At 40.1% G+C, this 16,252-nt stretch overlaps 2 protein-coding genes across 6 annotated transcripts in view; both read left to right on the top strand.

Moving 5' to 3' along the window:
• KIAA0825 (KIAA0825 ortholog) overlaps nucleotides 1–9,766 on the top strand; it is a 252,687-nt gene extending 242,921 nt beyond the window's left edge. For 4 of the 5 annotated variants that reach the window (XM_035310864.1, XM_035310865.1, XM_035310863.1 and 1 more), the window contains one exon: nucleotides 3,891–9,766. In XM_035310864.1, coding sequence (XP_035166755.1) covers nucleotides 3,891–4,005 — 115 coding nt within the window. In that variant the 3' untranslated portion in view covers nucleotides 4,006–9,766. The remainder of the gene's footprint in view (nucleotides 1–3,890) is intronic. The other variant, XM_035310860.1, reaches the window with a different exon arrangement.
• A 5,706-nt stretch (nucleotides 9,767–15,472) lies between these two features.
• FAM172A (family with sequence similarity 172 member A) overlaps nucleotides 15,473–16,252 on the top strand; it is a 251,083-nt gene continuing 250,303 nt past the window's right edge. The window contains exon 1 of the mRNA XM_035310870.1: nucleotides 15,473–15,525. The gene's annotated coding sequence lies outside the window, so the exon portion shown is untranslated. The remainder of the gene's footprint in view (nucleotides 15,526–16,252) is intronic.

The raw sequence follows: 16,252 nt of genomic DNA, 5'->3' as shown, positions 1-16,252 counted from the left end.
AAGGGAAGTACTTGCTCATGAAAAATGTTCTTTAAACAAAGAGGGACACCGGGGCCAGCAGAGCTGGGAGGGCTGCACAGCTGCAAGCGCATCACACGATGAGAGAATGTGCCACAGCTGGCAGCCCATATGAGGGATAAGTCCCCTGCAGAAAATCTGCACCTATGAAACAATGGGATGAATTTCATTTCAGTTTCACAAAATTGTATTGATTAGTTGTTTATGCACAAATTATGGCTTTCTTTTGCCTCGTTCAGTTTATAGTGTTATTTATAAATAAATTCATTCAGACGGAAGTTTGAAAATTACAGCAAAACAGCTTACTGAAGAAAATGAAGATGAATATGTGGAAAATATTTTCATGAACATTACATGAAACAACTCTTAAATCACATAAACATAAGAAGGAATGGGATTTAAGTTTAAGCGTATCTTTTTATTCTTTTCCCACCCTTGACTTATTTTCTTGCACGGTACTTGGCAGAAAGAGACCTTTTCTGCTTTTACTGACTGTTTTTATCAAAATTCTTCTTGAAAATAGTGTAACTGTAAAGCTTTCCAGTGGTAATTCAACAAAATATAGAGAAACTTAGGAGCTTGTGGTAGTCTAAGCCTGAATATTTACCCACATTATGCTGTCTGAATGGCACTGTCTGTGTCTACTTTAGATGGGATGTGAATTATTTCCTACCCTTGTCTCAAATGTATTGCTATTTTTTGATACATAGCAATTGTTAAATATGGCTGTTATTATGCAGTAGGAAATGCATATTTTCAGCTATCTAATGTACAGCTGTACAGTTAATGTTTCATCATTTACCAGCTTCCCTACAAGAGGACCTGAGATGCCAGCTTTACCACAGGAGATAACGATGGTGCCAGTATGGCAAGCATAGATTTCAGTTCCAGTGGTTGTGTTTTCTTTTTTTTTTTTTCCTTCCATTAAGTGAAGTATGTTGTAAGGTTTTTCAAGTCCTTATTAAGAGCTGCAATTATTAAGAAGTGCAACAGATGTCAAAATACTACATAAGCACTGTTATGAACACACAAGATACCACAGTAGAATGTTTATAGTAGGGTGACCCTTTTTGTAAACTGATCACTTTTCATACATTGTGTTGTCTAAGCTTTAAGAAGTGCATGGTTAGTCTCTCAAACAGGACCAGTAAGGCGATTTTTCAAGTTCAAAGTACATCTGAATTTCGTAGCATTCTTACATTTCATACCAACTTTGTTAATATTTACTCTTCCCTGTTATTTTTTTTTGCACAATTTTCACTCAAATCTTTACACACTGGCTATTAATAATGAACTATACTAAGCACTTAGTAACTAATCAAACAGTATCTATTAAACTTATCAATGAAAAGGAAACTTCTTAATGAAACTTCCTTAAAAGTGGCAATCTTCAGCAGGTAAAATCTGTGCCACTTATCTGTGTCCCTGTAGAGGTATGACTGTGTATGTTTTATTTCTGATTTAGAATGTTTCTTCTTTGCTATCAACTGCATATATTTCCCTTTGGTCTGTAACAGGCACCTAAGCATAGTATATAGTCACTACATTTTTTTTTTTTTTTTTAAAAAAAAAAGTGACTCCGTGGGATTATAAGTACAATTTACAAAATATATGTACATATATTTTACAACATGTAATCGTATCAGGATGTCTTAAATCTAGCCCTGCTAAAATGTGGTACATGGTTTTTAAAAGATCCCTGAAAAAATATTTTTCTCTGCATCTTTGCAAAAAAAATAAAATAAATAATAATAATAATAATAACGATTCTTTAGCTTTTATAACTGAGTATAGTGGAGAGACAAACATCACGGAACATATTCCTGTATGGCTGTTTATCTAAATGGATGTATTGACGCTAATTATAAGCAAGGACAGCACGTTGATACCTTGCGAAGAAAAGCTGAGCTGGAATAGCTGAACCTTCCTAGGGTACTGAATCCTCCTCCCCTTGCCCTCTCTTAGCTTAAGGATGCACAAACCAAGACTTCTTCTCTTGCCTCATTTATGAGGGGAAACAGAAGCCCTCCCAAGGCGAGGTATCCTTTTTGACCTCATGATCTAAGGTCTAGGGGACCAGCTTGAGTGATTCCTGTTATTTATCTCTGCTGAAGTGTTTTGCTGCATCTGTCTGAAAAATATTCTGCTAGCTTTTCTCCCCCTTTTTCAGCTTTATGGAATATGGAGAGGAACAGCATGCAGAGGAAAGGTTTTAACAATTCTCCTCAGGTGCATACAATATGTCGCCTGCAGTATTTGGTGTTTCTGTGTATTTGCAAAAATATTTCAAATGTTTAATTCTGAGTACACTAGTAATAATGGCCTGAAAACCTCCATTTCTACCCTAAGGTTTACAAAGGTGTTGGCGTCTTATTTTAAACACATTTTCTTTTAAATATGAAGAATATAATGAAAGTTTGTTTTACCACATATCCGGACACTCTGACTGATATTATTATGGTTATATGGACTGTAGCTATATATAAGCAACATGGTGATATGATGGATTGGCTCAAGTACCCTTTTGGAATCCTGATTTAATGTTATCTTCCAAGATATGGCCAGAGAAAAATAAAATGTATGACAGCTATGTATTTGGAAATTTTCTCCAAGGGCTATGTTAGCAATAACTTGAAATAACACAGACGTACAGGTTGGCTGTTCAATTGATGAAGCTTGCATTGTGAAAGTAATTCGTGATGGTAATGTAATTCGCATTCACATCGCTTGAACTGGCTAACTGGATTTGTACCAATTGCTATTGCCAAAACAATTGTCACACATTTTAGATATGCTAGTAAAAACACCTTCCATTTTGGACCAACTTTAAAAGAGTACATGTTGACTCTTTTCTGTGTTTGAACACAGACACCTGAATATTCAGCCCCTCCAGAAGAGCAAAGAAATGCTGTGGCCCTCTTGCTTACTGTCCAGTAGTCTTTTACAAACCAACACTCTCCCCAGACTTTAAGCGTAAGAGTGGAACAATTTCAAAATTCCATGAGAGTCCAGGTGTGTGCCAAGCTCATTTCATAGATCTTTAATTCATGGGTACTGTTAAGCAAATGCATTGAAGACATTCTTATCCTCATTGGACCTGCTTAAATGCTTTAAAAATAGACTACTTTTTGATAAAATGGTAATGTAATGTATTAGTAATAACTTTTTATAACGTGAACACTAAAGAATGTCCAAACTGGATGACATTGAAGATTTTTACCAACACTAACGTTTAAGATTCAATGAAATGTGCTGACAACTATGAAGTCACTGTCTTTAAAAGGAATCTGCTGATTTATTGTTAAGCATCCATTAGCAAAGACTGCTAGACTCCTGTGCATTATTCCTCTGGCAATAACTGTTTTGAATGCATTCCATTTAGCATTTTCAGTTGTCTTCCTTCTAAGCAAACAACTCCTCCACCTAAAAATACGCAACAACTCGTGTTAATTAAAGTAAGTCTATTCGGCTGGTAAAGTGGTGTTTCAGAGCGACTCTGAGGGCCATAAATTCAAATTAAAAGTTGCACTTCTTTTGCCAAGGTTTAAAGAGACTCGTCAGTGCATTGGCAAAAGGAAAAAGAGGAAACCAGTCACCCGGTTTTATAGCAGTCATCCGGGACACTTGCACACGTAAGGGCCCGTATAGCCAGATGCTATACACATACCTTAAACAGGGAATGAAGGAGACAGCCACGACAACAACAACAATTTACTGTTTTGTATGATTCAGTGGCGCTGGCTGATGCAATGGAGGTGGTGAGGGGGGAACACAACAGCAACGAATTGGTAACAAATTTGGTCTGAGCTTTCTTTTCTGAAAACTGGTTTAAAACACATAATAATGTTAATTAAAAGTTCTTTCTCTTTCAGGTGGGAGATGAAAGAAGGTGCAGATCTGGAAGACGAGGAGAAAGTTATGGTGGAACACTTAAAAAATGTTTATTTGACACAAAGCACTCCTACCTCAGAGGATAAAGAAGAATAATTACCTTGACAGGTTTCGGGTAGCACCTTTTTCTGAATTCAACATGATTAACTTAATGGCTTAGTTATAACTGACAGGAGTAGAAATCTCAGGAATATATATCTTGAGTAGGAGTTTTAAACTAAAGAATGTTCCCCCGTTATTGTCTAGTCACCCCATCCAAGCAGCGGTTGTTAACGCACGCATAAGACAAGCGACACTATATGGAGATGTCAATGTCACAAAACAAGGAAGGTGTTTCTTGATACTGCAGAGGCATAAACCTGAATGGCAAACCAAGAGCTGCTTCAAAATCATAAAACTCACAGTGGCATCTAAAAATAAGGCAACTTTGGGCGCATTCTAAGCAAACACCAGTGATGCGTTGGCATCTACCATTTCGTACCTGGCTGGCGTCGGAGCAGAGCTCAAGGACCTCTTCTTTCTCTTGGTGCTCGTGCTCTGCTTAGTGCTGGCACTAAACCACACAAAAGGTTTAGTGTGGTTTAGAGGATGGGTTTGGGCCATGGGTCTGCAGTACCTTGGCGAGTCGCTCTGGGATGGGTACAGCTGGCCATTACTCCCAAGCAAAGGCTGTCCAGCGGGTCATGGCTTCAAAGACTGATCATAGTGAAACCTGCTGGCAGCACTCAAGGTTTTGAGATGGATCTTTTCATTTTTAAAAATATATATATATTCTTAGGCGGTGATCAAAGGACTATCTTATCAGTGAACTGAGAATAGAAAGAATATAGAAGCCAATATTTGTTTCTGATAAATATAGTAAAATTTCATTTTCAAAGTAAGCCCTGTGTAATATACAGATTTACCAAATACTGTTTTTTGTTGCTGTTGTTGTTTCCAGTTAGAGATCTTCCTCACAGATTAAAAATACCTATCGAGTTAGGCAAGAGCCTCTTTTGACAATTTTTATACAGAGGTTGCGGTTAGTATTTCCACAGTCCTCTAAACATAACCCATCATTATTCTATTTGTTTCTTGCATTGGAAGTCCAAGGTAACTATCTCCTCTGCCTGCTGATGGATTCTGGTAACATCTTGGTAAAGCTGTAATCTGAGCTGCAGCTTTGCCTATTCCCAGTGCATCTTCTCACAGATGCTATTATGGGCATAGCTCAGACCACTTGAATAGGAAAGGAGGCATATATTTTTCCTAAGATTTCAGCAGCAGCATGGGTGATCCTAAAAGTAATGCTGCCACAGGGTCTAATCTGAAATGCAGTTTTTCCTCCTCTTAATTGCTCTTTTTTTTTTTTTCTTTTTTTTTTAAAAAAAATAATGTATATAAAATATTTGACCGTTTAAAATGAAAATGGGGACTGCTGCTTCTTACAAATCTCCAAAGATCTTGTTACAACACTGCATCAGCGAAAGGGATATGTGGCACTGGTACTTCACAAACTCTAAAAATATTGTTTAAAAAATAAAACAGACTTTTTCCTCTACCAGTGATACTGTCATTTGGGAACATAAAGGAGTGATGAAGTGTAAAAACACTTTTTATTTTCTTCGTATTTCACCTTCGAAGATTAGTTGTGGTTTTGAGGCTTAAAAAATGGCTACAGGGATTGCCTATTACGGCAGGTGCAGTATTCTGACACGAGGCATACATGCTCCAAGCCATACTAATACTGTGTCTGTGCTTGTGGAATTTGGAGTTAGAATAGGCTTTCCTGCTTTAGCAAAATCTATTGTACATAATTAAATTTTTGTATAGTCATGTAAAGCAAATTTCTGTCTATGTGGTGGAACTGACTGAAATACAGTGTGTGAAAAAGCTCTGCTTCTGGGAAACCCTTATTATGAATATGATAAACTTTGCAAGTGAAATAAGCTAACCCTCACTTGCTCTGAAATGGGTATGCCCATATGGGGGGCGATTCCAAACTGGTTATGATGCTTTAAATTCACAACATGCCTGGTTCTGGAATAATCTATAAACAGTCATGTTAAAAAAAAAAATCATTTTTATGCCCCTTCCTCCCTTTTCTCCCAGCCAAATTAATTCAGCAGTAACCCAGTGGGTTAAGAAAGACAGTTTTGTCTTTCTTAGCAGTATATTTATAATCTTTAACACTGTGGCACTGAGAAGCTAGAAAAACTAGCCTGAATAAAAGGTGTACCTTTGCACAATACTTTATTTGGATGTTTCCCTTATCCAAACCTGTACGTACATACTTCCAGAGTCTGAATGCAGGATAACGTGTGTTTGAAGTTGAACCTGTCCCTCGGTGAGAAACAGCAGGGCTTGGTTTGTTGGCAGTGTAGTGATCCTGTTAACTGACCTTCAGGGTATAAAAGAAATATCATCATGACACCATCATGTATGCTGAACACACGCTTTGGTAACATTCACATTTGTTCAAAGAAATTACAGTAATAATAAGAGTCGTACGACTAAGATTGCTAAACATACCATTAATTTATCAAGACTGCTTACTTTAAACTTAAACCCTTAATTGAAGAAAAATGAAAGACACTTGGAAGAGCTGATTATTTTTACATTGTAAGGTGTGTAAAATCAGGAGTTCTTGTATAACAGACTGCTACGTTCTTTGGCACTTTTAAAATAAATAATAGTTCTATATTCTCAGACAAAGTTCTTCTGATTCAATAACTGACTTAAGATTGCTTTCATTCTGGAGAGCAATAGGTTCACAATGCCACTATGTTCTGCTTTTGTATTTTAAGTACTGTCTCCTTCTCAGTACTTGTTGACCCAGGAACGTCTCACATGTACATTTAGCCTTAATAAATTAAGGCAATGACGGCCAGATTTGCTGGCTGCAGTACTGTCCCTGTGTTGCATGACTAGTGCAGTCTGACCACATTAAATGCTCCTGAAAGAGAGGCAAAAATCAGGATAAAAGTCTGTTATGTACAGCAGACCTTTCTGGGTGGGCAAAAGCTGGCCTTGTTGGCTCAGCACGTAGCTTAAAAGAAAATCATTATACTTATACAAGTGAATTGGATCAGACAGCACAATCTAAGTGCTTGAGGGTTGACATTAGAGTTGACACCTAATTCTCATCTAATATTTTAGTATGCTAAGCTCTCTTTACTAAGCTGTGGCGAAAATGAGAGACTTTGTGGCAAGGAATGTCTTCAATCATGTTTGTTCAATATCCAGTTCGGGGCGCTCCAAGTCTTAGCATCTTGGAACTTTTGAAAGGCAGTCAATAAAATTAGAAGCAGGGCAAAAAACTGAGATAGCATTAACAGTAAAGAAACTCCAGGGGGACAGACGGGAGAGCAAGAATTTTGGAAAATGACAGACGCTGAGACATACCCCTGCCTTTTAGTGACTGCTGTCCTGACAAACAGTCTCCCATAGATCACGCTTTATTCTGGCAGAGGGCTTTTGTAAAGACCACAGGCAACAAAGCTGTTTGTTCTAGAAATATGCACGGTGGTGAATGGATGTTCTCCAATTCATCTCCACATCCTCACAGCAGTGGAAGATAGGCATGAGGCCTGGCTTCTTCTAATTAGTCTCCTCACACAGAAATATTCCATTTTCCTCTCAGATGGGAGGTCTTAGCAAAATAGTACTGAATCTTATCTACAGAAAGATACCAATTATATGCTGACACAGAACTATTTTACGGAACTCCTTAAAAATACATGCAATCATTCGTAGTGAAAGACAGAATTCAAACTTACAAGGCACTAATTGGAAGACTGAGCAATTAGACTTACAGCCTTATGCTTGAAACAAGAGAGTAACCTGATGGCAATGGGAAGACTTCTAAGCCAGGATATAGATCTCAAGTGGGTCTTGGCCGATGGGAAGCTGCTTCCCTGCAGTAACCATCTGTGTGGTAAGCAGTGGCAAGAGTGGAAGCAGCAGCTCTAAAACAATTAAAGGTAATGCCCAAGAATTGGGCAAGTGTGAGCTTGGTTTTCCCTCTATCAATGGACGACGAGACTTGGTTGGTAGACTAAACTGATTGGTGTCATACGGCAGGTAGCATGGGAAATGCGTATAAGGTCTTGAGCAGTTTGGGGGTCAGGTTTGGCCTTGTAATACCCACCAGCAAAATGCTTCGTAATGAACCAGAGGCTCCATTGCTACCTTTCTCTGTAGCAAAAGCATCTGAGCACAGTTTACATCAAGCGAAGCAACTCCACAAAGCCGACGAAACAAAAACAAAACAAAACAAAACAAAATAAAAATAAAAAGCATGGAAACATGCAAACAAGTAAAAGTAAATCCAAATCCTTTTCTTTTTTTCCTGAAAAAGTGTTTCTGTAGCAACATTCTCAAGAAGAACTGCCAAGTATTAATGACATAAAGTGATCTTCTGAATTAAGATTGTATGTAGACACCTATCCCTAGCTGAGAAGGAGACGTTTAAGTCATGGCTAGCACAATTTTGATGGCTGCTAGTTTGGGCCCTTTAGATCCATGGAAACTTCAGCTGCTGATTGACTGCAACCACCTCAGAGAATCATAAAATGATCTAGGTTGGAAATGGGCTTCAAGATCATCAAGCCCGACCATCCACCTGGCCTACCAAGTTCCACCACCAAACCACATCCCTCAGTGCCACATCCACACATCTCTTAAATACCTGCATGGACGGGAACTCCACCACTTCCCTGGGCAACCCGCTCCAGTGCTGGACCACATGAAGAAATTCTTCCTAAAACCCAACCCAAGCACAGCCTGCCACAACTTGATACCTCTTCCTCACATCCCATCACCTGAGATAAGAGACCTCTTTAAAATTTCCCCAATAAATAAATACATCACTTAAAGCGACTGTTGCAGAGCAAGGTTTCACTCGTAGAAAACACCTGAGGTATGGTTACCAATGCACCAAAGCGTGTTCTTTAAGATAACTGTTAATTACGTGGTCATACATACTTTGTCCCTTGATGAATTTACCAGAGGACAAATATACGGTTACACAAGCAGCTGTGGGGAGTTTTTAATCGCGTAATATCCAAGTACTTTACCTTTTGTCCCATCATCTCTTTGTAAAAAGTTCCTATGTAAAAATTCCTATGTAAAAAGTTCTATCTACGTGATACGTGGCCTCCATGAGGAAACAACACTTCATGTGTTATCTTGGCTCTGTTTCGTTTTCCACCTCAATGACCTTCAAGCATCCTTCAAAAACTTACTGCTTAACGTTTGATATAATTTAGAGCATAGGTGCAGTTTACACTGCTGTACCTGGGCAAATAATTCATTTTCCAAATTAACTGTCACAGAGACTTAGAGTAAGTCCTACCTGGGTAATTATTTGAGGTCTGGGGCTGCCTGAACACTCCTCCTGCTCCTAAAGGTCCACATGCATTTCATAGTATCTACGCTTTTCAACTGTTCTAAGCTACCTGCATTACCTGGGATAATGGGAGCTATTTGTATACTTTATGAATTTCATTTGTTTTAACTAAAACTAATGTGTTCTGACCTAGGTTTTGTGTCCTTGAAGTTCTCTGAACTTTAAATTTATGTTTGGAAATCCGTAACTCACCTGCCTTCCCAACTGTCAAACACCTATTTACAAACCCATGTAGCTTATGCCTTCTCAAACCTGATACACCGTCTTAGGGAACGAACAATTTAATACATGTAAAATTCAAACTGACCACCTGCAATATTATCATACAAGAAATGTAGTAATCGTCTTCACGTGGAGTGTCACCTCTCTGTATATTTCCGAAATAGCACCGTTACGGAATTGTTTACTCACGTTCTGTACGCTTTGTTGGTATCTTCGATTCTATATAATAAACATGACTTAAATGGGTTTTATTATGTAGATTAAGATTGTTCTTCCCCTCTAGAGAATGGAATGAGGAGTTGGGAGGTAAGAGGTTGAAACAGCAGGTGGTGTATGGACAAACAAAGAGATTGCTTTCTACAGTAAGCTTTGGGAATGAAATAATCTTGGCAGAAACCCTACGTGCAGGTATGTATTAACTTCAGGAAACTGATGTCTCGATGTGTGCTATGAAGTGTTTCTTCAGAGGCAAACAGATCAAGTCCCTTCAAACAGCAACAAATTTCTAGTTTCTAGCTCCCCTGTTGCGGTCAAGGCCCCCAGATTTCATAAATGTCCATCTACTTTTTTAATGGACAGAATGATGGAGGTAGCTGGAGTAATGCAACATAAACGTATTGCATGATTCATCTGCCCCCCTCTTCTCTCCAGACAGACAGTTAAGCAGAACAAGGTACGCTGCTTACTTCCAACACCTATCCAGGGACCTGGTCAACGGTATTGAGCAAGACTGTACTTGTACCAGCATTTGCTATCAGATCACAGTACTTCTAAAGCCATGAATCAGAGAATATTTGAATTTTTAATGTTTTGAAAAGTACTGTGTATCCCTTGTACGGTTCTTGAATTTCTGTACCAAAAGCAGCCAATGACCCTTTGCCTTGCCTTCCCATCCCATCCCATCCCAACCCATCCCATCCCATCCCGTTCCTTCCCCAGTTTTGGCCAAGATGTCAGTTTTATGACATCCCCTGATGCTTCCAGATGAGACTACGACCGCGCCTTACTCAGCACTGCACAAAATGCATGCAAATACAGTGTGTAGAGATGAGATACCAAAAGTGATTCTCCACACACAGCAGTGAAATGCTGGTTAAAGCTTCTGCATTTTACCATTAACATTCCTTGATATTTGGGCTGACCTCCAATCTCACAAGCATGAAGGTGAGACACGTTGTTTTGTAAGAGTTTTTTGTTCGTTTGCTTCTTCTGTGTTTGTTTAAAGAGCGGGAGAGGAAGGAGAAGGGATTGTTTGTTTATTCTATTTACACTGTTATTTTAATTCTGTTACTTTTGTTGCTGGTTTGGTTTCTTTCCATATTCATGATTTCAGTCTTTTAAAAGTGTCTGTCATGGGAATATGCACTAATTCAATCTAGATATCTCTACTAAAATGATCCATGGTCTATCTTGACATGGTTTCTTAGTTCAGCTTTGTCAGGTCTCTCCCCGATATCCACAGTATTCCTTCTCTGAAGCGGGAACAACAGGAAAAACCTGGTATCGTGCTGTGCATTTGTAGGGATCTCGTTTTTCCACCTTGAGTGCCGAAAGGTGCACTTGAACTACAAAACACACAAGGTACATGTATTTGCTTCTCCACTTTATATGTACACAAATTGTTTAGATGACTGTTGTACTATTTTATTTTATTTTATTTTTAAAAAAGAAGTTATATAATACCCTGGAGCAGTCATCTGCTCTAACATGCATTATTTATTTAAAAATCATGCGTGGAGCTGAGGGATTGATAGTTTGGAGCAGAAAAAAAATACAGGCACACTAAGCACCTTCTTGCAAAAAATAAATCATGCGATCACGTATGAAGGCCTGGTATTTCAAAACTCAAAGCACAATTAAATTGTTCGCACGTGTAACAGCAGCGAAATAACTTTGCAAATTTACATCATAAGCCCATATATCTGCCAAGTAAATAGCAGAACGCAGGCCATAAAGTTCTGTCAGCAGAGTTGCCTTCAAATTCGTTCCACCAAAACTTTTCATACCAGTCTGGCATTTTTTTTGAACAACTATATACAGGACCAAAGAACTAGGAGTGGGAACTTGAAATATAGATCATATATATTTAATCTTTACAGCAAATGCAAGAGCAATAAGTGAAAAACAAAGACATAACAGACTGTAAAAACTCTCGAGAACATGTAATGAAGAATAAGAGTGAATGTCATGACAGATTTATGTATGTTTGAGTTTCAGCAAAACTGCTGAAGACAAATTTGAGAGTATTTGTGTATCATATTTCTGGCACAATAGCAGTAACCAAAATAAATTATCCAGGAATAAGACATAAGAAACAGATTCAGGGTATAAACAACAAGCAGAATAAGAATTTCGAATTAAAGAAAGAGAACTTTCAGGCCAAAAGGAAGAGATGTTTTTCAGCACTCAAGAACAATGTTGGTTTTTCATGAGTTTTCAGTATTTCACAGTAATTTTTTTTGAAGTTTCTAATTTAATTCTTGTGAAAAGTGTTTCTCAAAAGATAACACATCATATTTCTCAGGAAAATTAACATATTTTTTATTTTTCACGAAATGTATTCTCTGCATCTATGTGCTGTGCAGAGTGCACAAAAAGCCTATTCCATCGATGTCAGGCCACAAGAATGAATGAGCAGAAACTACAGAGGGAATTCTGAAAAGAGATTTTCTTTTCTTCCACCATCTTTTCTCTTGGGCTTAGTTTCAGGAGGAATTATTGTGTCCCAGAAGACACAGGATAACTCTCCCGGAACCATGCATCCTAGAGCTCCCTATTCTTACATACAACTGCTAGATTAGAAAGCCTCGCTTTATTTATTTACTTATTTTAATCTCTGGAAATGGAAGCCGTCATTGGTTTAAAAAATACTCATTTTTCCTATTAGAAAAAGAAATAAAAAAAATGTGTGTTTTCCAGATCTGTAGTCTGACATGAGCTGGAAGGAAGTTGCTCAGCAGTGATTCCTCTTGTGCAAAGAAACTCCTCTCCCTCAAACAGGATGTTGTGATTTTAACAGTGTGTACGACAATAGGTGGTCAGAGCAGAGGCATAATGTGATTCTCCTCTACCTTAGTACCCTTTGCATCCTCGTGTCTCGTTCTTCAGTTTCAGGATTCAGTACAAAGCTCAAGTGGTACAAACAAACCGCTTTATGTTTATTATAAATGTAAATCAGACCCGTGTAGGATAAAAGTGATCAGTCTTAACACACCTGGGTGCCCCTGTTGCTAACCAGGCTTGTGCAGTTTATAGTGCTCTTAACCTACGATTACCTCACAGAGGACTAAAGAGGTTAATACTTCACATTATCAGATGATGAAAGAAGAAATGTAGGTACGTCTGAAGAAACAGCTACGGTATTCTACCAGCACGGAACCGCAGGAGCATTTAACAACCGCTTAGGAAAGTTGCATTGCAGGATAGCTATTAAAGTCAGACATCCTACTTGCTACAATCATCCATCAGCTGCTTCTAAAATCCTGCCCACCTTCTGTGTGTCATCTGGAGGAGATAAAGTTTTAATTGTGAGCGGGTGGTATAAAAAAAATAGAAAAAAAGACAAGGCGCCTTCTGTCATTCCAAATTTCTTGTCCTATCTTGCTTTATGTTTCGGTGTCTTTGTGCCAGTTGGAGTTTTGCAGGCTGCTTTTAAGAAGGCAAAAAATATAAATAAAATCAATAGAAACACATAAAAATCTAGGATGACAAAGAACATACCATAAAGAATGCATAGCAGAGAATGAGAAGGAAAAATACTGCATTTTGCTGGTTTATCCCTTTTATGCTTTGACTTGTTTCATCTAAGTTTCAAATAATTCCTAGTTTCCTTGGTATCTATTATGAAATTCCCTCTTTGTCTGTTTAGTATGCATTTATATTTATCATCTTAAGAGCTTCTTCCCTGTTTCTGCTAAGCTACAGTACTGAACAATAGAAACTCATGTTTGGGGGTTCAAAGTGGTTTCATTCATAATATTTTCATTCAGCTTTTCCGTTCAATTTTTTGAGTTGATGAGACTTGACATTTTTTTTCCAGCCATTTGAAATAAGCCTTGTTAAAGCAGTATTTATGTTACTGTAATAAGAACTGTCTTCAGACCATGATCACTTGTCATAGACACTACAAATATTTGGTTCCCCTGGTGTGCTCCTCTTTAGATATGATGATGAAGTCTTAAAATAACTTCTCCCATGTTCAGTGCAATTCTTTTGAGTTACATTTTTGCCTCAAAATTGAAGAAGAAAGAAAAAAAAAAAGGTATTTTCCTACTGACAGCACTGAAAATTTCATGCTCTGTCATGCAGACTGCAGCCCTCAGTGAGAACAGCTATTCCCACCTCTGCTGAAGACAGACACTGGCAGAGACACTCACCCAGGTCAGTGCCTCCTTCACCAATCGTCTGGCCTGCTCTTCTCACTGTCCCAGGGCATCCCAGGCCCCTTGCTTCTAAGCCATTATTAGTTTAGTGGCTTTTCTCCATGTTCCCATGTCTGATTTTTTTTTTTTTCCCCTCCATGCTGCTTTCAGTGCGGCGTCATTGCTAATTTCACGTGACTAGCAGTTGACAATTTTTTTCTTCTTTGAAACCCCCTCGCTTTCTTTCAAGTTAAATTTCCTAATTGTTTCATGAGTAAGGAATAAAGCCTGTGTCCTCTATTTTATTACCTATATTTTAGAGGGGGAAAACGAAGGCGTGGAAACCGTAAGGACTCCTTTACAGATCAAATCCAGGTGAACATATATGATGGATGTCTAGCTCATCCCAGAAAATAAATAAATAAATAGATAAATAAATAAATAAATAGAAATAGAGAGAAATGCCTCTCTGCTGTAGATCTGTGACCATCTGTGATTAGATGGCTTAGCCATAATGGCAAAGATACAGAAACCAGGTCTCAAGAGGTCTTCAGGAAATCTTAATCTTAATAAAGAGACCCCCTTTCTCCTCATTTACCCCAACTAATGAGTTTACAGCAAAAGCGTACTGTGCCTTCAGTGACTGATTTTGCACTTTATACTGTTAAATTTCCTCCCATTTCTCTCATTGTAGTCAAGAAGATCATTACTCGTAATACCTTTCAACCTAGTGTCATCTGCAAATTTCATGGGTGCGTAACAGACTCTGACCTCTCTCTCATTAATGAGTATAATGCACATATTATGTCCAAAAACTTATCACGGTCCCTAAGGAGTGCTTCTACTCGTCTCCTACCTGATATTGCTTTTCAAGATGTGTGAGGAGTGGCTGAGGGGCCTGGGTTTGTTGGGCCCAGAGCGGATCAGGCCGAGGGGAGGCCTCATGGCAGCCTGCAGCTCCCTCACAGGGAGCGGGGGGGCAGGCGCTGAGCTCTGCTCTCTGGGGACAGCGACAGGACCCGAGGGGACGGCATGGAGCTGGGACAGGGGAGGGTCAGGCTGGGGGTTAGGGAAAGGTTCTGCACCCAGAGGTGGTCGGGCACTGGGCCTAATGGCGTCTGAGACCCACCCGTACACTATTCTCAGACACGGGGTATCATTTTTGGGTGGCGGTGCGTGGAGCCAGGAGCCGAACTTGACGACCTTTGCGTCTCCCTTCCAACCCGTGCTGTTCCGTTGCTCTACGAGGCCGCATTCCGAGGCCTTCTGCGTGGCGAGCCGTGTTCCCTCGCTCCTTCCGCGGCTGTTGCCGTCACTGAGCCTTCCTGCTTTCCACCCGCGTACGGAACAGCGCCGGGAGCAACCTGCGCGACACGCCTTGTACCTTCTCCCGCGCAGACTTGCGGCGAAACCGCTCCGACCTCAGCATTTTGCCCGTTTTCCTGTCCGCCGGCCCCCGCCCGCCTCAGCGCCCCCCGGGGCCGCGCTGGGCCCGCCGCCTCCCCGCTTCCGCCTTCCGCGACGCGCCCCCTCCGCGGGCGCTGACGTCACGCCGCCGGACCCCGGAAGCGGAGCGGAGCGGGAAGGGAGGGGGGGAGGGGGGGGACAGGCGCAGGGCCCCGCCCCGCCGTGTCCGGGCGCCAGGTACGTGCGGCGGGACGGCACCGCGCGGGGGCGGGGGGGGGCAGGGGGCCCGGCCCGGCCCGGCCCGGCCCTCACGGCCCGGGAGGCGTCGGAGGGGTGCGGGTGTCCCCCCGTCCCCCCGTCCGTCCGTCCCCGGCCCGTCACACGCCGCCCTCCGGCCCCGCCGTAACGGCCGGGCGGCCCCGCCGCGGGAGGAGTGAGTGGCCCGGCCCCCGCGGAGGGGTGGGGGCTGCGCCCGGGTCCTTCCGTTGCCCTCGTGTCGTTCTCGTTTTGCTGGCTGTTTGCCGTTTAAGCTGCTGCTTTTGTTTTTGACGCCTGCCGCGTTTTTATCTGCTCGTCTGACGCATTTGCTGGTTTATGTGCTCGTTTTAGTTTTGTTTGCTTAGTTCATTTTAATACGCGTTGTATTTGCTCGTGTTATTTTGGTTATTTTATTTTGTTTTGCTTATTTATTTTGTTTTTATTTTATTATTTATTTTATTTTATTTACTCATTTGCTTTATTTACTCATTCTTTTTATTTTAATATTAATTTTCTTTATTTTCTTTCTTTTCTTTATTTCTTTACGTTTTTATTTTCTCTATTTCTCTACGTTTTCTCTATTTCTCTACGTTTTCTTTATTTCTCTACGTTTTCTCTCTCTATTTCTCTACGTTTTCTTTATTTCTCTACGTTTTCTTTATTTCTCTACGTTTTCTCTCTCTATTTCTCTACGTTTTCTCTCTCT

Source organism: Oxyura jamaicensis, chromosome Z, assembly GCF_011077185.1.
Source record: "Oxyura jamaicensis isolate SHBP4307 breed ruddy duck chromosome Z, BPBGC_Ojam_1.0, whole genome shotgun sequence".
In the NCBI taxonomy this organism is placed as follows: Eukaryota; Metazoa; Chordata; class Aves; order Anseriformes; family Anatidae; genus Oxyura; species Oxyura jamaicensis.
Note: the sequence above shows the minus strand (reverse complement) of the source record. Positions and strands in the feature narration are given on the sequence as shown.